Raw genomic sequence first — 24,470 nt, 5'->3', positions numbered from 1 at the left:
GATTTCTAGTGTTACTACACTTTTTGGTCATCCTTCACATGGATCATCTTCCAGGCTGGTACGGCCACGTTTAAACTCGACAGCACATTTCTTAATTGTCGAAAACAAAGGAGAAGAGTGCCTATAAACTTTTATGAACTTTGAATGAATTTCTTTTGCCATTAAACCTTCTTTTACAGAGAATTTTATAACCGCATGATACTCAATTTTATCCATTTCAAGGGATACAGACAACACTTTTGCTTCATGCAGCTGTATAAAACAAACTATTTGATAGAATGACTTGCAATTTCATATGGATGCTTATGACAGATGTATATGGTGACCATCATCATCATTAGTGTTCTCTCTCTCTCTCTTGACAGGTCCAATGGTATAACTCAGCAGATTCTCTTTCTCCAATTTCCTGTCTCTTTTGCTTCCTCCTTCATATCCTCATGCCCATTATATCATCAAACATCATTAGTCATCTCCTTCCTCTTGGTCGCTTCCCTTCAATTTTCCCTTCTATCATTCTTTTCAGTAGGCTGTCTCCTCTTAATACTTGTCCTATCCAGTTATGCTTTCTTCTTCTTCTTCTTCTTATGGTCTTTAAATTCCTTTCTTCTTCAATTCTTTGTAATTCTTCTTCATTAGTGATTTTTTCAGTCCATTTAATTTTCTCCATTCTTCTCCATAACCACATTTCAAATGCCTCCAACATTTTACCTTCTTTCTTCCCATTTATCCATGTTTCTGACCCATATAAGGTCATACACCAAATATAACACTCAATAAGCCTTTTCTTTATATTTTTATTCATTTTATTAAAAAACAAATTTTTCTTGCTATAAAATGCATATTTTTCTTTGTTAATTCTTTATTTCCATGTCACATTTTCCATTTTCTTGTATTATACTACCAAGGTATTTGTATTGTCTCACTTGTTCTACACTTTCTCCATTCATCATCACCTTGATACTTCTTGGTTTCCTGGAGACTCATCACTTTTGTTTTCTTTGTGTTAATTTTCATACCATATTTCTTGCATATACTTTCAAATTTTTGCATTAGGTGCTGTAGCTCATCTTCAGTATTAGCTAATATTGCTTGATCATCTGCAAATCTAATATTTTGTATTGTTCTTCCTCCAATAGTTATTCCTCTTTTCTCTTTATCTAATGCTTCTTTTATAATTTCTTCTGCAAATATATTGAAGAGCGTCGGTGACAGGCAGCATCCCTGTCTTACACTTCTGCCAATCACACATTTTTTATTTTTTCCTACTTTTGTCTTTATTATGGCCATCTGGTTCATATATAATTCTGCTATTAACCTTCGGTCTCTCCAATCTAAACCTATTTTGCTTAACATTTCCATCAGATTTTCCCATTTTACCATGTCAAATGCTTTTTCAAGGTCAACGAAAAATATATAAACTTCTTTATTTACTTCTATATTCCTTTCGCATATTGTCCTCATTACTCCAATTGCATCTCTAGTTCCTCTGTCTTTTCTAAATCCAAATTGATCATTCCCCAGAAAATATTCCACTCTATTATGCAATCGTTGATTTAATATTCTTAACAGTACTTTGGAGGCATGCGAGAGTATGCTTATAGCTCTGTAGTCACTGCACTTAACAGGATTGCTTTTCTTTTCAATTGATATAAGAATACTCCTCTCTGTGAAATCTTTAGGCCATACTCCTGTTTTGTAAATGAGGTTGCAGAGTTTCCATGTTTCTGTTATACCTTTGTCCTCCAGTTGTTTTAGGATTTCACTAGGTATTCCATCCACTCCTTCCATCTTTCCACTTTTTAATTCTGTTTCTACTTCTCTCTTTATTATTTCAGGACCTCTTTCTTCTGGTGAGATTTCATTTTGCTCTTCCAATTCAATTTTTGTTGGTCTTTCATTTTTTGCATAAAGTTCTTCGATGTATTCCTTCCATCTTTCACCTTGTATTTCAATATCATAAATCAATTTTCCTTGCTTATCTTCTAATGGCAGATTTCTTATGCTTTTTTTAATATGTGTAATTTCTTTTGCTTTTTAAAACATTTTATCATATCGCCCTCTTTTATCCATTTCTTCAATTTCTTTACATTCTGCTTTTAACCAATCTTCTCTTGCGTATGCCTCTCGTATGGTGACCATACGATCCTTTATTTAAGAGGACAGTCCTTTATTTCTGCTCTGTCCTTTAGATTTATTTTTTTTCTAAAATCGCCACTTTGTCCTTTATTTTGTGAATTGAAATAGTAATTTGACAATTGGCATGGAGCACACGGCCCATAGAAAAATGAAACTGTCATTACATTTGCCCTTGCTAGCGCCGCTGCATCGTTGATGTGCATGTGTACGTATCGTACTTGATGGTGTGTGTAGTATAGAAGCGTATTTATTTAAAAAAGTTTGTTCCTGTGAAAGTATCAAAATTAATTATTATGTTGGAGGTTTAATGGATTTTTTACAACACTCAGAAAGAATTAAATTAGAATTTAATACTCCTATATTTCGTCCTGTCACTAGGACATCTACGGGGATTACAAACAATTAATGTAACATGCACACAAAAACTTACAATACTAAGCCCAACCACGTGGGTGACCCTAAAGTCCTATCTAGGTGGAGCGCCCTCTAAGGGCGGTAGTAGGTGGCCTGGAATGTAAGGTGGGACCTCTGGTGATGAGTGTTTCCCAAATCTTTGGAAGCTTAATGCAACCGTATTTGTTAAGATTTGGTTGGTTTCTGAGAGCTGCTGCTGCTTCTAAGAAAAGTCTCTCTTTCTTGAATTTGCTGTGGTGGAGCATAGTGGTTTTCTTCCATGATCCTCTGTGGGTGGTGTCCAAAACATGGTCAGCCAAGCCTGAATGGCCATAGTTGTGTTTAACGATGTACGACTTGTGTTCCTCCAGGCGGATGGATGCTGATCTGCCTGTCTGTCCAAAGTACGCAAGCTTACAGGAACAGGGTACTTTGTAAACCCCAGGCAGAGAGAGAGGGGAGAGCTGATCTTTCGTAGAACGGATAAGGGTAGGAAGTTTGCAGTAGGGCTTACATGCTGTGTGTAGGTTATACTTTTTTAGTATCTTGGCTATTTTTTCCGAAGTGCCTCGGATGTAGGGTATGGTGATGGCATTTTTAAATTCTTGTTGATGAGAGGGATGGGGAAGGCATTGATTATTTTTTTTGATACTGTGTTCACTGTAGCCATTGGAGAGGAAAGTTCTGTGTATGTGGTTAAGCTCAGTAGTGAGGGCGGTTCCACTGGAACAAAGATTGTGGGCTCTCTTGGTAAGGGTTTTAATGATGCCATATTGTTGTGAGGGGTGGTGGTGGGAGAGTTTGTGAATGTATCTGCCTGTGTGTGTGGGTTTTCTGTATACAGTGAAGGCAAGTGTATCATTGGGCAGGCACGTGACTAAGGTGTCTAGGTAGGGTAAACAATTGTTCTTTTCCTTTTCCATAGTAAACTGGATTCTCGGATGTAGGCTATTGAGATGACCGAGGAAGGAGTCTAACGTGTCTGGGCCATGAGGCCAAATGGAGAACACATCATCTACATATCTTAGCCAGATAGAAGGTTTGAATGGGGCTGAGTCTATGGCTCGTTTTTCGAAATCTTCCATATAGAAATTGGCAAGGGGGGGTGAGAGGGGGGAACCCGTGACGGTTCCTTCTATCTGCTTGTAGATTTTGTTATTCCAAGAGAAATACCCAGAGTTGATGGCAAAGGAAAAGAGATCTAAGATGTCAGAGGGGAAAACGTTTTCTAAGAGAGATAAAGTGTCAGTTAAGGGAATATTGGTAAACAAAGAGGAGATATCAAAGCTTACCAATATGTCTGTATTGTTCAAGGTTAAATTTTCTGTGAGGGCTTTAAAGTGGGTTGAGTTTTTTTATATAGGAAGCTGAATTTCCGGTGATGGGGGACAGAGAGTTGGCCAGCTGTTTAGACAGTCTATAACAAGGTGCATTGGTGACATCCACTATAGGTCTGAGTGGGGAATTGGGTTTGTGGATTTTTGGTAAACCGTATATTCGGGGGTGACGGGAGCGGAAAGGTTTAAGTTTTTTCGTGACGTCAGGGGGGGGGGGGAAGGAGGTTACTTTTTTAAGTAAGATTTTTAATTTCTTAACTTGTGTTTTTGTGGAGTCGTGTTCTAGCGGGATGTAGGTAGCGCGATCGCGGAGGATAGTGTTCATTTTACGATTGTATTCGCTGGTATTAAGAACAACTGTGGCATTACCCTTATCCGCTCTGGTGATGACGATACTTTTTTCTTTGCGTAGTTTCTGGAGAGCCATGCGTTGGGCATAAGATAAGTTACTTTTTGGAGGCGAAGAGTGAGCGAGGATGTTGGCTACGTCGAGTCTGATGTTGTTGGCTACCTCCGACGGTAAGCGACCGATCCCCCCATTCGACGTTAACCATTACATCGAGCACCGGCACTTCTTTCGGGGCGACGGCAAAATTACGGCCGAGGCCAAGGGCGCTGACGGCATCCTCGTTGAGCCTTTCGGAAGAGAGGTTAATTACTGTCTGGAGCGGTTGAATTTGTGGTTGTGGTTTATCGTTAACCAGGTTGCTGTATTTCTTGACGTTTGTTTTTTATTTTTTGAAATTCTCTCTGTACGGAAGTTTCCGAAATGTCAGAGAGAATCGACCAAAGTTCAGGGTTTAGAACGGTGGAGAGCTCTGTATGTAGGGAGCCAATGACGGCGTTCGTCGCTGCGAGGGCGGCACGAGTAGAGGCAATTTGCTCGCGTAGTAATGCTAGGCTGGCACGTTTATATATACGGAGTGCTTTTTTGGAATGGAAATTGGTCTTCATTTTAACGCATTTCGGTATCACTCTTGTATCCCGACATCTTTTTAAAAAGGCCAGCCTATTTAATTGTCTAGATAGTCATAGTTTTGACTTACCGTATTGCTTGGATTTACGTGCTAAATCTTCTCCATGGATGATTAGAATTCTTGTGTAGAGGCTTAAGTGCTGTGAGGACATTATGTTGGAGGTTTAATGGATTTTTTACAACACTCAGAAAGAATTAAATTAGAATTTAATACTCCTATATTTCGTCCTAGTCACTAGGACATCTACGGGGATTACAAACAATTAATGTAACATGCACACAAAAACTTACAATACTAAGCCCAACCACGTGGGTGACCCTAAAGTCCTATCTAGGTGGAGGGCCCTCTAAGGGCGGTAGTAGGTGGCTTGGAATGTAAGGTGGGACCTTTGGTGATGAGTGTTTCCCAAATCTTCGGAAGCTTAATGCAACCGTATTTGTTAAGATTTGGTTGGTTTCTGAGAGCTGCTGCTGCTTCTAAGAAAAGTCTCTCGTTCTTGAATTTGCTGTGGTGGAGCATAGTGGTTTTCTTCCATGATCCTCTGTGGGTGGTGTCCAAAACATGGTCAGCCAAGACTGAATGGCCATAGTTGTGTTTAACGATGCACGACTTGTGTTCCTCCAGGCGGATGGATGCTGATTTGTGATCAGCATCCATCCGGATGATGACACGTTAGACTCCTTCCTCGGTCATCTCAATGGCCTACATCCAAGAATCCAGTTTACTATGGAAAAGGAAAAGAACAATTGTTTACCCTTCCTAGACACCTTAGTCACGCGCCTGCCCAATGATACACTTGCCTTCACTGTATACAGAAAACCCACACACACAGGCAGATACATTCACAAACTCTCCCACGACCACCCCTCACAACAATATGGCATCATTAAAACCCTTACCAAGAGAGCCCACAATCTTTGTTCCAGTAGAACCGCCCTCATTACTGAGCTTAACCACATACAGAGAACTTTCCTCTCCAATGGCTACAGTGAACACAGTATCACAAAAATAATCAATTCCTTCCCCATTCCCCGTCCCTCTCATCAACAAGAATTTAAAAATGCCGTCACCATACCCTACATCCGAGGCACTTCGGAAAAAATAGCCAAGATACTAAAAAAGTATAACCTACACACAGCATATAAGCCCTACTGCAAACTTGCTACCCTTATCCGTTCTACGAAAGATCAGCTCTCCCCTCTCTCTCTGCCTGTAGTTTACAAAGTACCCTGTTCCTGTAAGCTTGCGTACTTTGAACAGACAGGCAGATCATCATCCATCCGCCTGGAGGAACACAAGTCGTACATCGTTAAACACAACTATGGCCATTCAGGCTTGGCTGACCATGTTTTGGACACAACCCACAGAGGATCATGGAAGAAAACCACTATGCTCCACCACAGCAAATTCAAGAAAGAGAGACTTTTCTTAGAAGCAGCAGCAGCTCTCAGAAACCAACCAAATCTTAAAAAATACGGTTGCATTAAGCTTCCGAAGATTTGGGAAACACTCATCACCAGAGGTCCCACCTTACATTCCAGGCCACCTACTACCGCCCTTAGAGGGCGCTCCAGCTAGATAGGACTTTAGGGTCACTCACGTGGTTGGGCTTAGTATTGTAAGTTTTTGTGTGCATGTTACATTAATTGTTTGTAATCCCCGTAGATGTCCTAGTGACAGGACAAAATATAGGAGTATTAAATTCTAATTTAATTCTTTCTGAGTGTTGTAAAAAATCCATTAAACCTCCAACATATTGTCCTCACAGCACTTAAGCCTCTACACAAGAATATCAAAATTAAATTTTTTAAATAATGATATGATTGTTTAAAATGCTATATATATATATATATATGCTTATATTTTATAATAAACGTTATAAAACATTTTAGTTTTAGTGAAACAAATAGACGCAACCTGCTTTTTTTTTTTTTTTTTTTTTAAATTATTAAACAATTTTGATTTGTTCTTTATATTCTCCAAAAAAATATGGTCTCCATACAGATGTACCAACTTTAAAAAAAAAAAAAAAAATGCCATTAGTGTAGCCATCTATGGTCAAGAAAATTTCAGACCACCCTCGTGTTTCGAAGAACCTTCTATTTTTCAGGATAAGTAATTTTCATGGAATCAAAAAGTGTATGTAAAGAAGTAAGAGAGGCTTCTCCAAGATGAATGAATGAATTTTCAATTAATATATTATTTATTTATTTATTATTATTTTGAAAGGGAAAAATGCATTATGAACAGAAATTAGTGAGCTCTTTTGACCTATGGCAAGTAGATGAAAGGATGATTATGGGATTATAAAGTTTGTTGGTGACAGTTGTACAGTGATACAGAGGATATAACTTAAGAATTGAGCGAGCAGTTTATCAGTGTTTTCATCCTTGTCAAGACATCATCACGAGAAGCTGGAGTGTAGAGGTGTAATGGAGGAAGGACTGATGATGATTAATCAGGAGGTATATGAGGAATTAAGTAATAAGGATGTAATAAAGCAGTAGTACTTGACAATATATCACTGTATATCTTGAAGGAATGTTCTAGGGCAGTGTTTTGCAAACTTCCAATACCTGCATACTGTTGGATCCTATGTACTACTCTGATGTATGTTTGAGCTCTTGACTGACTCCACATACAAACACAGAGAAAATTTATTTTTAACTGTGCCACTCTATGTTCTAATTTGCTTCACATGGGGCACAGAAAAGATATCTTTACTGGTATAGACAGTATAGCTTCCTCATTATCGAGAATTTCTGGAAACTCTCCTTGGTTCTTGAATACTTCACTTTGAGAACACACAAATATTACAGAATCCTGGGTTTCGGTAACTGATTAATTAACTTGGGAAAATTTCTCTTCTCTTGCAAGAATGCTAAACACTGTGTAAAACTAGCTAAACAAAAGTCATGGGAGGACTTTGGCAAGAATATAGAAAATAAATATCAAGAAGGTGGCAAAATATTCTCGAGGTTGTTGAAGAAGCTTAGGAATGGAGGAAAGAGTGCTGTAAAAGGAGTTAGAGATGATAAAGGTAACATGAAAACAGGAGAAAAAGATATCCTTGAAGTATGGAGTAATTACTTTGAAAAACTGCTAAATGAAACAAGCAGTGATGACAGCATAGTGGTAAAAAACACTGACCAGGCATGCACTCAAGAATACATATCCATACTTGAAGTAGAGGAAGCCATCAAAGGCTTGAAATGTGGAAAGGCAGCAGGAGTAGATGATATTCGACCAGAAATGCTGAAGTATGGTGGTATAAAAGTCTTACAGTGGCTGCACTGCATAGTTTAGAAAGCCTGGACAGAGGGAAGAATTCCTGATGATTGGAGTAGAGCTCTAATAGTACCCATATATAAAAAGGGAAATAAAACTGAATGTGAGAATTACAGCGGTATTTCCCTACTGAGTGTTCCTGGCAAGATCTATGCAAGTATACTTGAGAAACGGTTGAGAAGAATTGTGGAAGAAAAGCTTGGTGAAGAACAAGCTGGATTCAGGCCAAATAGAGGCTGTCAGGATCAGATCCTCACTTTATGACAAATAGTCGAGAAAGCATGGGAATATAACAAAGATCTGTATTTAAGTTTTGTCGATTTGGAAAAGGCATATGATATGGAAAGCTATTCAATACGCTGTAGTTGTATGGTCTCAATGGGGCATTATATCAAGCAATACTTAGTCTTTATTTGAGTTGTAAGTCAGCAGTTAGAATTGATAAATCTGGTGTGAGACAAGGATGTACATTATCCCCTCTGTTATTCATTATCTATATGGATCACATTAAGAAGGAAAGTGGTATTAAACCTGATATCAAAATTGGAGATGTTAATGTCAGCTCTTTGCTTTATGTGGATGATGTTATACTTCTAAATAAATCCGTTAGAAGTCTGCAAGATTCTCTGACTAAATTGAATAGCTGTTGTAATAGATATGGTATGAAGGTCAGCAATAAAATGACAAAGACAATGAGAATAGGCTGAATCATTGAAAATGTCAACTGTGTTGTGAATGGCAAACCTGTGGAACAAGTAAAACATTTCAGCTTCTTAGGCACGATTTTTAGTGAAGATGGTAAATTAAATATAGAAATAGACAACAGAATCAGCAAAGCTGGTATGGTGGGAAGTCAATTGAATAAATTCATATGGAATAAGAGAGAAATTAGTCAGAACACTAAATTAACTGTATACAAGACAGTGTTCAAACCAGTTTTAACTTATGGATCTGAGAGTTGGGTCAGAAGTAAAACACTTGACCAAAGACTAGAGACCGCAGATATGAGAGTGCTGAGAAAGATTAGAGGCGTGAACAGATGGCAACAATGCAATATCATATTAAAAATGAGGATATTAGGAAAGAACTTGACATTGTCAGCATCCAGGAATGTGTTAGCAGAGCTAATCTCAGGTGGTATGGTCACTTAAATAGAATGAGAGAGGAAAGATTAGCAAAACAAGTGTTCTCTGCCAGGTTGGCAGGAAAACAACCCAGAGGATGACCAAGATATAGGTGGATTGATACGGTACAAAGTGCCTTAGACGATAGAAATATAAGATCTGATAATGTTGGAGTCTTGACAAGTAACAGACTGATTTGGAGGAAAATTATAGATAGGAAGTTAGTAATGATGTAAATTTTTCATGTAGTACTATCATATCTTGTACACCCCTTGAGGTTACATGACAGTAATTTGATGATGATGATGATGAAATTTCTCTCCTTGCTCGTAATTGCCTAACTCTCAATATTTCTTGCTCATTCTTATTATCCTTTCGTCCAACGCTATCCTTCTGTGAGGCGATAGGAATTTATAAAAGAATAAGAGTTCGAAGAAAGATAAGTCAAAATACAGAGCAGTTCCCAGTCTTTCCTACTCTGTTCAGCCCCAGGTTATTTCTCTCCTTTCTTCTTGTGTCACCTCTTTTCTATCTACTTCTCATGACATCCTACTCTCCTTTCCTGCCAAAATCCGGTTCCAACTGGTTTTGTTCATACAGAACTGCTTTCTTGCATACTGTACAGTAACTCACGATAAGGCACGCGGTTGCTAAAAATAACATAATTTCTCACAACAACCAATCAAGTCTTATTTTGAGGAATTTCTTGGATACATTACATTTCTAATAACATAAAAGGATTGCATAATTCACAATCTTTTTATCTCTGTATCAGTAACATTAATCTCATAATATACAAGCAATATTTAATACATAGTTTTTACAACTGTACTTCATATCAAAATAATAAATGAACAAATAAATATTAACAAACATAACTTGAAAGAAATCATACGAATGGCATACTATTAATAAAAGATTATTAGTCTGATGAGCAAATTTGGCTTAGGGAATGGCAGATTATGTTGGACTTTGAATGAAATATTAATAATTTCCAATTCTCCTCATTCAGAATCCAACAAAGGCTTACTCTTCCTGTGAAAAATTTTTCTTTAAAGAAAAATTTTTCACACAGTTCATTCCTGTAGAGGATTCAGACTTCTTATTATTTTCTCTAGGTCTTAGATCATATCTTGTCTGGACAAAACTTGATTCCTTATTAAGATTTGTGCATTTATTCTCCTCTACTTTTTCATTTGAATCCTTACTACCCTTATTATTGAAGTCAGCATGTCCTAAACCTAGTGTGGGAATGTCTCCTCAGAATAAGATTCTTGTTCTCCGTCACTATTATTGCATCTCGATTGTTTTGTACTATTTGTATACGTTCTGCATTTACTCATTCTATGATAATTCTTCCTTTTTCCCCATACTGTCTCCAGTGAATCCCTTAGAAAAATTACATAGTCAGGCCTGTTTCTTCTTTCCCTTTCTCTTCTTGTTTTATTTGATCTAGTATGTAGACTAGTTGCTTTGGCAAAGTTAATTCCAATTGTTATTTGATCTGTGGTGTCAACTTTTATTTCGGGTTTGGATACTTATTCTTGTAATGTTATGTCTGTGTTGAGTTGAGCTTCAGGCTGATTCAGTTTATCAGAGTCTGCACTACTATTATGCTCAATTAGCTTATTTGTAGGTGATTGCACTTTACTTGGAGGTTGTACTTTATTTGATTTACTAAACCTTTCTGTCAGTCGCTTCCTTCTAATATATGCAGGCATATTGTTGTTTCTAACACTTCTTCTATTCATTTTTCTCACCCTTAGAAAAATCACATGAAAAGTGATACTTTTCCATAAAGTTAGTTCCTAAGATAATGTGAGAATCCATGTTAGGTGCTGAAGGAATAACCAGCAAATCCTGCCGGACACATAGTCTAAAATTTGGCAGATAAATTCTTGCATGAACTTTCTCATATGCTACAAAGTTAGAGTCTGAGAGAGTAGTAATTCTCACTGGTTTCTTTAATTGAACAATGTCTTTCCACAATCTATGCCTTATGTGTAGCAAGTAATCTCTACTAATAGTTGAAGCATTACAGCCTGTGTCTAACAAAATATTACACTGAAATCCTTGGATATTTCTTCTAATCCTCATTATTGACTCATTTAATTTAAAGGAGTTTTGATTATTACCACACTTTCTGTGAGGCATATGCCCAAAATTTGAATCCCATTTGTTGTTTGAGTATGTTCCTCTAATATAGGAACAATTTCTGGCAATATGCTCAGTTTTGTAGCATTGAAAACACTGAGGATCTCTATGGTTTGAGAGGTTTCTCTCTTTGCCTGAGGTTGAGAGGCAATGGGTCTCTGTTGATAGATACCCTCTAATCCTTGCATCACTTTATCCAGATTTGCTAATATAGGTTGATTTTGTTTTTGCACCTCCTGTTCTATCATCCCGTTGATCCTATCTGTTGTGGTTCTCTTGAGAATTTAAAGTGATAGCTACTAGTTGTTTCACTACTTCATCAAGATGATCTATTACTGGTTGCTGCAATCTCTTTACCTCATGGTGAACTAGGGTTTGTACTTCCTCCATTAATTTCTTCTTGTTGGATTGATCTTCACTCTCAGATATGTGATTAAGATTTATGGAATTTTCCCCAATACTTTTCTTCCTTCCCATTTCTTTTTTGTTCTCTTTTCCAGTTTCGATTAGGTTTAGGGAACAATCAGCCCTTTCTATGATATTCACATGGCCTACATTGGATGAGGGACAAAAGTCTCCTATCATTTGTTCTCTTTCCTTCACAGCTTTAAGACATTCCTCCAATGTGGTAATTATCTTCTTGTAGGCTGTCTCTCTTAATTCTGGTCTAACGCCTTGGCAAAATTGTTGAAATACTGCCCAATCTAAACGAGGTTTATCTACATTGGATACATTTAAACTATTGGAGAGTGTTAACATATGATTGTAAAAGTCGGTAACACTTTCCTTATCTTTCTGAGTGATCCTCTGTAGTTTCCACAAGTTTGGACCAATACTTATCAGTTTAGAAAATTGTGATATCAAGACATCTTTAAATTTTTGGTACTGTAATGTTTCCTTAAGTATGGGAGATGAATACAGAAATGTCTTTGCCTTATCAATCAATTTACTTCGTAGCAATATTAATAATTGAAAATCAGTCCAATTTGCTACCTCTCTAAGTTTCTCTACAAAAGAAAAAAAAGATAGCACATCGTCTGATTCCTCTCCTGAAAATTGAGGAAATACCTGTTGGGGGTTTATAGTTCGGAAGAATGCATTGTCCTCCATTCCCATGCTAGATGCAAGAGCCATATTGGATTATCAGGTACTACTTTAATTCTCACGACTTCAAATTTAAAACTATTCAAAATACAATTCTTTGCCTGATTTGTTCCACAACCAGCTCACCGTGATTCACTTAACTTTACTACTAAAGTTTTAGGAATTAGTTCCTCTTAAGCTAAATATAAAAAATACTTAATCTCTTAATTAATACTAGTGAATCAACATCCTGTTGACTGTGCCATTTTGTTGGATCCTATGTACTACTCCAATGTATATTCTAGCTCTTGACTGTGGCTCCCCAGTGGGGAATTGAACCCCGGTCTCCCACGTGACAGGCGGGGATACTAACCAATTCTCCTCATTCAGAATCCAACAATACCCCTTTTAAAATTCTAGTAACACCAGTCTACTCCCCCTATAAGGGAAAGGCAATTTGAGAGAAATTATAGCATTTCTTTCAAGCACAAATAATTATAAAGGTATTTCTTTTTAACATATGCATAAAATTTAAATTTTCATTAATAAAAGAAGTTTAATGAGCCTGTATAGCTCACTGGAAGTGATGTTTATGCACCACAGCACTAGGCTACTTGAAGAAAGACTTGGATTCGATTCTAGTCACTGACGAGAGGAACATTTTCTAAGCCTTTCTCTGACAAGTTCCCGAATTAGTCGATCTCTGGCATGGGCAAGTGTTTTTTTTTTTTTTTTTTTTTTACTAGAAACTCAAGTTTTTTGTCCCGTAAATTCAAGAAAATCAAGTGTGGAATCCACACCGTTTCACACAATAAATATAGTGTTAGGATTAAAGACTATGAGATGGTGGCACTTGTTAGTTATCTCTTCACTGGATGCCATTTATAAGTAGTGATAGTCTTGGCCAGCTCTCTCTCTCTAATTAGCTACTTGTGGAGATAGAACTGCCCCTCAATCTCCAAAAGTTCGATAGAGCTAAATGGCCTTGCCTACTCCTTATAGGGGAAATACAAGGTATCAGCAGATTTTATTTATAAAAGTTTAGTGCGACAAATGAAATTGTTTCTGCTGGGAAGGAGTCAAGTTGGTGAAATCTGGTTCTTTATTTACAATTTAAGACATAAATAATTCAGAAATTTAGTGGAGAGTTCTGACTGCATGGTTCAAGCTATTTGAATTTTATCTTTAATGCAAACAGTTCAAATCATTCAGTTAGAATGAAATCATGCTATCAATCGCATCTGGCCTTAATGGAGGTCAGTTCAGTATATGTCAAGACAAGAGACACATTTTATTTAAAATCTCCTTTCAATTTTTTAGTTACTACAAAATGAATTGTAGAAGACTATGCCTGCATTTATCTGTAATACAACGACAAAAAAAAAAAAAAAAAAAAAAAAAAAAAAACGGAAATCAAAATTACAACTGCCCTTTACCTCTTAAAGGCCTTTCATGTATCCTTGGTGTATACATATTGCATTTTGGGAAACACTGGTCTAGAGAATTAATGGCATCATTGGCATACCTGTTTAATACAACTCTTGCCACAAAGTGAGTCTCAAAATGAGTGGAAAGTGGGAAAAATAGTTTCCCTTCGCAAATTGGAAGGGAGGGGGATAAGACTGTAGCTACAAATTGTATGCTAATATATGATGTTAAAGGATAAAGAGTTAAGGGGTAGAGATAAACTAATAAAAATAAGAATAGAGTAGAGAAGATTAATTAATAATAGAAAATAAAGCAATAAGAGAAATATTACAAAGATGCAAATAAATTACAAAATAGAGCCACAGGTAACATTTACACTATCACCCTTCTAAGCCATTGCTATAAAATATTCATTAGGATTCTTCAAAACAGAGTTAAACATTCCTATGAAGAACAAATTGAAGAAGAGCAAATGGGATTTAGAAATAGCAGAAGCACAATAGATGTAATTTTTACAAACAGATTAGCAGATCTTATGAGAGACAAAAATAAAAAACTCTACTGCTGTTTTATTGAATTCAAACAAGCTTTTGACTCAATAAACAGAAGCAAACTCATTAAAATTCTAGAAAACAGAGGGTTCGACAAATACCTATTAAATTGTATCAAGAATTACTATTCAGAAACACAAGCAATAGTGAATTACAAAAACATAGAAACAGATCAAATAGCAATTAAAAAAGGAGTGATGCAAGGCTTCCCATTGTCACCATATTTATTCAACCTGTATCTAAAACAAGTAGTAGATGAAGGACTACAGATGTGTGAAGGCATAACTATAAATGGGAGAAATATAACACATTTAAAGTGTGCTGATGACATAGTTATCACTACAGACAGCCAAGAAAAATTAGAAAATATCCTGACCAAGCTGCATCAAACAAGTAATAAATATGATATGAAAATCAATTTTAGTAAAACAAAACTAATGGTAATAGGAAGAAAAAGGGAAGCAATCCAAATGAAAATAGGAAACAATAATACAGAACAAGTAAAGCAGTTCAATTACCTAGGATCAATGATCACAGAAGATCTAGACTATTTCGAAACCATCAAACACAGAATCAATAATGGATGGATAACAATGGGCCGACTACAAAAAATATGGAATAATAAAATATTAAGCAAAGAACTCAAATTAAAGATATATAAAACAATGATAATTCCCACAGTACTCTATGGCTCAGAATGCTGGATCTTAAGGAAAAAAGAAACGGATAAACTCATTGCTTTTGAAATGAAATGCCTAAGAAAAATCAGTAGAACAAACTGGACAAAGAAAAAGAAAAACAAATGAAAAAGTCAGAGAAGAATTTAACTTTAAAGACACAATAATTACAGCACTAAAAAAGAGCCAACTAAGCTGGTTTGGACATTTTTCTAGAATGAACCCAGAAAGACTACCATATTATTAAATGGTAGAATTGAAGGACAGCCCAGCAGAGGAAGACCAAGAAAGAAATGGATTGACAACATTATAGAAAGCACCCACTTAAACTCCATAAAAGAACTTCATAAAAAGACAGCAGACAGAAAGAAACAGCAAAAATTCATCTTTGAAGAACTCAACCCGCCATGAGCGGAAAAGAAGATTTTTGCAAATTTTTGTTTAAACATTTGTTTTTTAACACATTCATTGCCAATCACGCAATATCGTGTGATACAAGTTCTCACCAAACGGCCGATCACGCGTTATCGCATGAACGTCGCTAACTAAATAAGAAAATAAAAAAATTTGGCCACCACACGAAATTCCAATTTTCAGCTTGGCAGTGAACGATATTGCGCGATCATGCGATGCGAGGTCTCACCAAATGGCCGATCACGCGTTATCGCGTGGACGTCACTAACTAAATAAAAAAAAAATTGGCCACCACACGGAATTCCAATTTTCAGCTTGGCAATGAAAGTGTTAAACAAGTGGAAAAACTTCCAAAATACTTGCATATTACTTATCCACTTCTCTTCTTGTGAAGGGTAGGACATCTCCATTAGACTCTGTTCATTGCTTCTTTCTTAATCTCATTCAAGGATTTTCCCAGCTGTTTCACCTCTTCTGCAATCTCTCCTTTAGGTCCTCTTGGGCATCTCCTTCTGCTTCCCAGTGGGTTCCATTCCATGGCCATCTTTGCTGTATCCTTGTCTGGATTTCTGATTGTGTGGCCTATCCACATCCATTTTCTTTTTGTTATTTCTGTTTTGATGTCAAATTGATTTATTTTGTCCAATAATGTCTTATATTTTAATTCCATTTGGCTAGTATCTTTTATCTTCATAAGACATCTTTATGTATATCTTCTGACTTTATGTATATCTGCAGTTTATTTAAATTCCTTTTGGTTAGTCTCCAGGTTTCAGATTAATAGTCTTTACGTATTGTCTAGATACTTATTTCTTTACTTATCCATATGTTTTTCATTGTCTTGAAAGCAATTTGTTGTTCTACCCATTTTAGTGATTTTTCCATAATTTTGAGTGTTTTGTGTGGGGTTAATCTTCATTATTTTAATTTTCTTTTGGTTTATTTTTAAGCTACACTTCCAGGTTGAAATAATCTATTTTCCTTTGCATCTGTTGGTGCTTTTCAGCTGGCAAACATATGTCACCAGCAAAAATCTAGATCATTAATTTATTTGTCCATCCCCATTTCATGTTAATAATTTAATCTGTTGTATTTCTTATCACTTAGTCTGTTGCTATTAAGAAGATTCTAGGGAGAAAATATTCACCCTTGCCTTACACCGCTTGTTGTTTTTATTTCTTTAGTTAAATTCCCATTTCATATTATCTTGATTTTATAATTGTTGCGCATTGTTTTACCATGTTTATTTTCTTTGGATTAAGGTTGACTAGATGAGTGTTGATGTGCTGACTAAACACAAAACATGATTAAAATCTATTGCAATATGGAAGTGCAAAAGAAAAGTACAACATGCTAGCTCAGACTTTGCCTGGATAAACAAACTCTGCACACACAACTGAGCGATTGGGCTTGGGTCGACAAGTTAGCTATTGAAAGAAATGCAATAAAATTAAAACCAGCAAGAGACAAGCTATCATTAGGAACATGGAAGGTTCATACTTTGTGGAGCTCTGGGAAAACTAGACTTACTTTGCAAGGAGATGGAGCGATACACTGATGAACACTAAGAAAGGATTAAAACTAATTTTAATGCTTCCACTATTCATCTCGATCACAGAGACATCTTCAGGGATTGCAAAAAACTTTTTGTAACAACACACAAAAATACAATACAATAGCAAGTGAAACTAAAGTCCTGTCTAGGTGGTGTGCACTCTATGTTCGTTTGCAGGTGGCCTAGGATGTAAAGAGGGATCTCTGATAATGTTTCCCAAATTTTGGGAAGTTTTATGCAACCGTATTTGTTTAAATTAGGTTGATTCCTAGTGCAGATGCAGATTCAAAGAACAGTCTTTTTTGAATTTACTGTGGTGGAGCATGGTTTTTTTCTATATCCTGTGGGTTATATCCAAAACATGGATATAACCCAAAAAATCTGGTCTGCAAGGCCAGATTGACCATAATCATGATTGCAGATGTATGACTTGTGTTCTTCTAACTGGATCGTTGCTGAACAAGTCATACATCTGCAATCACAATTATGGTCAATCTGGTCTTGCAGACCATGTTTTGGATACAACCAGGCCGGATTTATGTATAAGCTAAAAAAAGCTACAGCTTAGGGCCTCGCAATCTGCCTGGGCCTCAAATAAAAAAACAAAAAGACCAGCTGATGTAATTTAAAACAGTAGGAGGCCTCTGGGTTTTGTATAGATTAGGGCCTTCAGCAAGTCTAAATCTGGCCATGGATACAACCCAAAAAAACTACCATGCTCCACCACAGTAAATTCAAAAAAGAAAGACTGTTCTTTGAATTTGCATAAAACTTCCCAAATTCAAATTACATTGAATGTAATTTGAAATGAAGAACTACTTTAATAGTTATTTGTTTTATCTGTACTGAATATTTTATTTACTACTCTCATGCCCTAATATATATGAAAAATAGGTGCATTTTCTATTAAATTAATGAAAAATCTGAATGTTGCTCATTTGGGAATGCATCCTCTATTATCCCATGTTATAAGTCGCCCATTTCATGTGTTTTTGATTTATGCTCTGATTCTTGAGAACACAATCTCTGCATATAACAAGAGTTACCTGTATTTTGATTAATATTCCTGAGGAGACTAGTTGATTAAAATGTGTATCAGCCCAGCATAGTATTGGTTTGGCTTGGATTACTGGCTTTAATTGTTTTGGCTGGTTTGTAATTGGTATTTAGTAAGGAGATAGTTCTTCAGTTGCTGATTTGCTTTGTTTCAGTGTTTGTTTACTAGTTTTGATGAGGTTGTGCATTTATGTGAACACCTTCATTTTTAATGATTCGTCAGATTTAAGTTAGGTTAAATGTTAATATATTGTTATTAGTGCTAGCTTTAATGATAATAATTTTCTTATATAGTGTGTAAATATTTTGCATATATTCCTTTTTTTTTCTCTTCTTCCTTTTTCATATTAGGCCTATTGGCCTGTTATGGAGCTATCCTAGGCTCTAACTTTCAAGCCATACCTGTCCCGAGGATAAGGTGACTAGCCTTATGCCTCCCGGTGTGTCCTATATCTGTAGATGCATGGGTTCACAGGGCTGGCTTGTCTGCTTGCAGGAGGAAAAATCCCAGATGAACTGTGGAGAAAAATCCTGCAGTCCATGCCCAAGACTGGCTGACTTGGCTATGTCTAAGAAAGATCCTAAACTCCTCATGTCAACGATGGGAATTGAACCCAGGACACTCCTTTCACAGGCATATGGTTGCGAAGTGCATAGCTACTTGGCCAACCATGCGGATTTTTTTTTCTCATGATGCTATAATATTATCGCAGTTTTTTAAAGGTTTTACTATCGTTCCGGTACTTTGTGTTTTGTTTAAGTTCTTATTTCATTATCATCTACTGCTTCCCAGTTTATTGTTATTACGTTTTTCAGTGTTGTTACTAAATCTACCTTTTTCATGAGTGCTGGGGTCCTGAACCAGAAACCATGTCCATGATTTTGGAGATTTATACTTTAGGCTGATTATTATTGAATATATTTACTGATATTTTTCATTCTGGATCCCTTCTAGAGGATGGAAGTTTCCAGAATTATGGTTGTACCTCTGGCAATGTTATTTCCTTCGCTGTAATGGCATGCATTCCTCTTCTTTTTTTTTTATTTTATTTTATTTTTTATTTCTGCTAACTTTGGTTACATGTGTTTTCTGGATGATTAGATTATGAATGCTCCTCTCCCCCTTTTTGTATTTGACTTATTACCTGTTGTTTCTTTGTGGTCATGCATCCCCATGAATTCAGGGTTCCTGTTCTAACTGATGAGCAACTTGTTTTTAGTTGGCAGATTGTTGTATGTAGTAAGTAGGTTGTCTCTTTGATCATAACTATTAAATAGCATTTTGGACCACTCTGAGCCTTCAGAAAGACCTTCAGTTCCCTTAGTTCCTTCACATTTACTGGTACTGTGTTCCTGACATTGAGCATCTTATTTCATCAGGTCCAGGTCCCAGACATGCTCATTCCAAATATGTCTTTGCCCAAATACTTGTGACTTTTGTTTTTATAGGACAGTGCATAGTTTCCTTATTGATCATCCCCTGTTACATCTCATTTACGACATTATTCAGTTGTAGCATTTATTAGATTTTTGTGATCCTCTTAATTTTTAGTCTGCCTCCTGCATCAGTCACTAGTTTTTAGCCACACGTCTTATATTGATTGAATATTTTTTTGTGTATCGAATCATTCTTAGTGTATGTGAGATGTTGCTTATGGCCATTTTAGTAAACATTGGTTTCTGAAATACTCTTACTGACCTGTCTAGCACTTCCCACCATTCCCAGTTTGAAATCATTTCAGGTGACATCTGCCATTATTACACACACACACACACACACTTGAATATAGATACTGTCTCCCATAAGCCATCTGTCACCTGTTTATGGCCAGTGCCTGCCATATGGGATTTAGTTTGGTGTTACTGTTGGAATTCATTTTGTGTGGAATGTCATGAATATTTTGGTATCTGAATATATTGAAATATAATTCTAAAAGTAATAGTACATTTACATTTTTATTGTAGATATAAGAATGCAATCTTCTGATATAGAAAATTTTATAGAAAAGTGTTTTGATGTTCTTAGATATGAACGGCATCTGAAAAAAAAAAGGGTGGAGCAACAACAGCATACAGATGAAGAACAAGGAAGGGAGAATGAAGAATTTGCTGAGATTTCAATGGATTATTGGAGCCATGTTGAAAAAAGTGAGGATTCAGGTGATTATAGTGAGGAGGAAGAAGAGGATTTACCAGAAGAAGATGACCCGAGTTCTGAGAAGAAATATATGGTGAAAGTAATTATGGAGAACAATGAATTTCAAAAAGAAATAGTAGAACATGAAAATATAATGCAGACTAGTGTTTCTGAAACAGTTAATTTAGATGAGAATAGAAAGGTAACAGTTTGTGAGAAGCAGAGCCAAGATGACAGTATGGTATTCACTGCTAACAGGGAGGATGAAATCAGTAGTATACCAGATACTGACAAAGGTGAACATTTAGAGACACATTGCATCATGTCAACTAGTCCAAGTTTTGTGACTGAGGATCCTTGGCCCATAGAAGAAATGCTCCAGTTAACATTTGAAGAGGTATGTTGTTCCATTATGTTTTTAAACCTTGTGTGGGACCTTCATTTAAAACATTGCATACTACAAGCTCACTGTAATCAGTAAATTATATGCATTCATATGCAGTCAGAAATACATGTTTGAAATATGTGTTATTGTTACAATTAACTTATTAATATCAAGTCATCCCAAAAGTAATGTTGTTTTTTTATACTGTACTTGTTTAAATGTATCTCGGCTTGTCTAACTATGAATTTTTAAAACATTAAAAATACCACTAAGCTGAGGTGTCCTCATTCGAAGAAATTCCGCCTTGCAAGAACATCATACATAAGTTATTGTTTAAATAATCCTTTATTACCGTGGAGGTCACTGAAGAGCACATCATGCTTTATGAGTTCAAAAAAGACAATAATGCTGCTAACATTGTAAAAAAATGTGCAAGAAGTGTATTGCGATAATGTTTTGAATGTACAAAATTGCCCACGAGGATTCCAAAAATTTTGACAAGGAAACTTTAGCTTGAAAGACTCCCTTCGCTCTGTGAGCCTGTCTCTCTCAATAATATGCTGGAAGTGCTATTGCAAGAAATGCCAATGCAAATGTTGAAGATTTAGCAAAAGATCTTAATTCATTATCATCTACCATCCATCACCATTTGCAAGAACTTAAAATAGTGTCTAAGCTCGGCAAGTGGGTTCCTCATGAACTGACAAACAACAATCGAAGAGAGCGTGTCAACATCTACACTGCTCTCTATTCTCCAGAGATTTAATCTCCATTTTTAAGTCGTGTAGTCATTTGTGATGAAAAGTAGATAATTTACAGGAATGTTAAGTGCCAATGGCAGTGGACTCATTCAGGGGGACAGGCTAAATCAGCCAAAACAAGATCTTCTCCCTCAGAAGATTTTGTTAAGCATTTGGTGGGATATGGCTGGCATTATGCACTTTGAACTCTTGCCACAAAACCAAACAATCAGCTGAAGTATACCGTGAACATCTCGATCAATTGAATGAAAAACTGAAAGAAAAGAGGTGTTCTCTGGTCAATTGAAAGGGTGTTATTTTTCACCATGATAATGTATGCACTTGTAGTGCAAGAATCACCTGTACTAAGATTGAGGAACTCGGCTGGGAAAAGCTTCCACATCCTCCATATTCTCCTGATCTTGTACCTTCAGATTACCACTTATTTTGAAGTTTGCCACATTTCATTAATGAAAAACAATACGATACATTAGAGGCAATGAAATTGAATCTGTGCAACTTTTTTGCTTCTAAACCTCCTGAATTCTATAGAAATTCTATGAAGCTTTCACAATGTTGGAAGAGCGTTATTGATTCAAATGGAGAATATATACTTGATTAAATTAGAAAGTGATTTATCTTTTATATCCTTTCAAAACTTAATGCTAAAAATGACATTACTTTTGGGATGCCCTGATAATATATTACATATTATCAGGTAATGTCGTAAAAGTATCTTTTTTTACTTAACATGGCTAATATGAAATAAATAGAAGGCTTGTGAGAGAAAAAGTTGATGTGAAGCACCTTTTTAATATTAGGAGTAATTTTAGAAAGGACTTCAATTCTAGAGGAAAGAAATGAGAGTAGTGGTTTCACCTTACTACAGTTATTCCTGTTATCCAACCACACTGGGAAATCAATTTGCTGGTCAGATTGATGTTGTTGTCAACCAACTTCAGATAGGAAGTTGGTTGACACACTAACTCTTCCAAGGGTGGATATTTGAAGATTGATTCCCCTCCTTGCCCTTCACCCATCTTCAAATATGATACCAAATAGCAATTATTTATTGATGAAGGGCTGATAAATTACAATTTCATTAAAATGAAATATTAAAATCAAAATAGTAGTGAAATTCATATATATATATGTGCGTGTGTGTGTGTGTATATATATATGTATGTTACTGTTCTTTTAAATCCAATTCTAACGAGATAAAATTTAGTATCAACAGATCGTTGCAAAATATTCACTACAAAAATATATTACATTGATGACAAAGTAAAGAGTTGTCCAAATTACATGTACTGAAGTGAAACATTATGGGTTTATCAGACATTGTGCTGTTCTCAAAAAAAATTACTGAAGAGATGGGAAATCCTTAAATGCCAAGGATGTCACATTTTTCTCTACTTCATTTTTTATTATATTCCTACAAAGGTTGGTAACCTACAGCAATTACTTATTGTGGATGAGTGTTTAGGCTTGACAAAACCAGGAATCTTGCTCCAGACAAAGTGACTTATCATTTTGTGCCGTTAGACCTCTGAATTAGGTTTGAGGCTTTTGTACAATGATATTTTGTACAAGATTTTTTTTTTATTTAAAAAAACTATTTTTTAGTTTAGCTGATGAGTAATAGCTTCTCTTTTTCTCTTGCTCATTTCTCACCTTGCGTTCTGGAGAAGTGGTCCATTTCTCCAAAAGGGACTATGGTATTCCTGCTCTAAGGGATGCCGACTAGACTATGGTTTGGGACAACTCATTGAGACTCAATAAGTCAGAGTCTAAAAAATTTACAAACATTATATTATTTGATAAACTGAAAACATTATTCTTTTAAAATAATATGATTGTAAATAATTTGCATTTGTAAATAAATTTTAATTGGTGAAAATTTAATTCTCATTATTTGTATTTAATTGTTATATTTTACTTAATCACACACACTGTTTTTCTGATTGCACTCCATTTAAAAATATAATATATGCATATATGTATAAATAAAATCATCAATTTCCTGACATGTACTCTCAAGGGGTGTACAGGATATGATAGTACTACATGAAAAATTTACATCATTACTAACTTCCTATCTATAATTTTCCTCCAAATCAGTCTGTTACTTGTCAAGACTCCAACATTATCAGATCTTATATTTCTATCGTCTAAGGCACTTTGTACCGTATCAATCCACCTATATCTTGGTCTTCCTCTGGGTCATTTTCCTGCCAACCTGGCAGAGAACACTTGTTTTGCTAATCTTTCCTCTCTCATTCTATTTAAGTGACCATACCACCTGAGATTAGCTCTGCTAACACATTCTTGGATGCTGACAATGTCAAGTTCTTTCCTAATATCCTCATTTTTAATATGATATTGCCATTGATGCCATCTGTTCACGCCTCTAATCTTTCTCAGGACTCTCATATCTGTGGTCTCTAGTCTTTGGTCAAGTGTTTTACTTCTGACCCAACTCTCAGATCCATAAGTTAAAACTGGTTTGAACACTGTCTTGTATACAGCTAATTTAGTGTTCTGACTAACTTCTCTCTCATTCCATATAAATTCATTCAGTTGACTCCCCACCATACCAGCTTTGTTGATTCTGTTGTCCATTTCCATATATAATTTACTATCTTCACTAAAAATAGTGTTTAAGTAGCTGAAATGTTTTACTTGTTCTATAGGTTGTCCATTCACAATACAGTTGATATCTTCAATGCAACTACCAATTTTCATTCTTTGTCTTGTGATTGCTGACCTTCATATCTATCTATTACAACAGTTATTCAATTTAAGCAGGGAATCTTGCAGACGTCTAGCGGATTTATTTAGAAGTATAATATCATCCGCACAAAGCAAAGATCCAATTTTGGTATCTGGCTTAATACTGCTTTCCCTCATAATGCGATCCATATAGATAATGTACATTCTTGTCCGACAGCAGATTTACATTAGACCATCTTCCTGTACTTCAATTCTAACTGCTGACAACTCAAATAAACACTATATATTGCTTGATATAATGC

General features: G+C 35.8%; 1 protein-coding gene across 2 annotated transcripts in view; it reads left to right on the top strand.

Annotated features, from left to right (window-relative positions):
• The window catches only part of LOC150094638 (tRNA-splicing endonuclease subunit Sen2-like), a 114,056-nt gene that overhangs the window by 2,896 nt on the left and 86,690 nt on the right, over window positions 1-24,470 (top strand). For both annotated transcript variants that reach the window (XR_016550146.1, XM_090411325.1), the window contains exon 3: window positions 20,200-20,707. Coding sequence is in view for 1 of the 2 variants with exons in the window: in XM_090411325.1 (XP_090267451.1) it covers window positions 20,200-20,707 (508 nt within the window). In the remaining variant the exon portion in view is untranslated. The remainder of the gene's footprint in view (window positions 1-20,199; window positions 20,708-24,470) is intronic.

This window comes from Typopeltis vanoorti, chromosome 21 (assembly GCF_054136105.1).
Source record: "Typopeltis vanoorti isolate ZY-2024b chromosome 21, IOZ_Tvanoo_1.0, whole genome shotgun sequence".
NCBI lineage: Eukaryota > Metazoa > Arthropoda > Arachnida > Uropygi > Thelyphonidae > Typopeltis > Typopeltis vanoorti.
The sequence above is the reverse complement of the archived record's forward strand: the minus strand, read 5'-3'. Positions and strand labels throughout refer to the sequence as shown.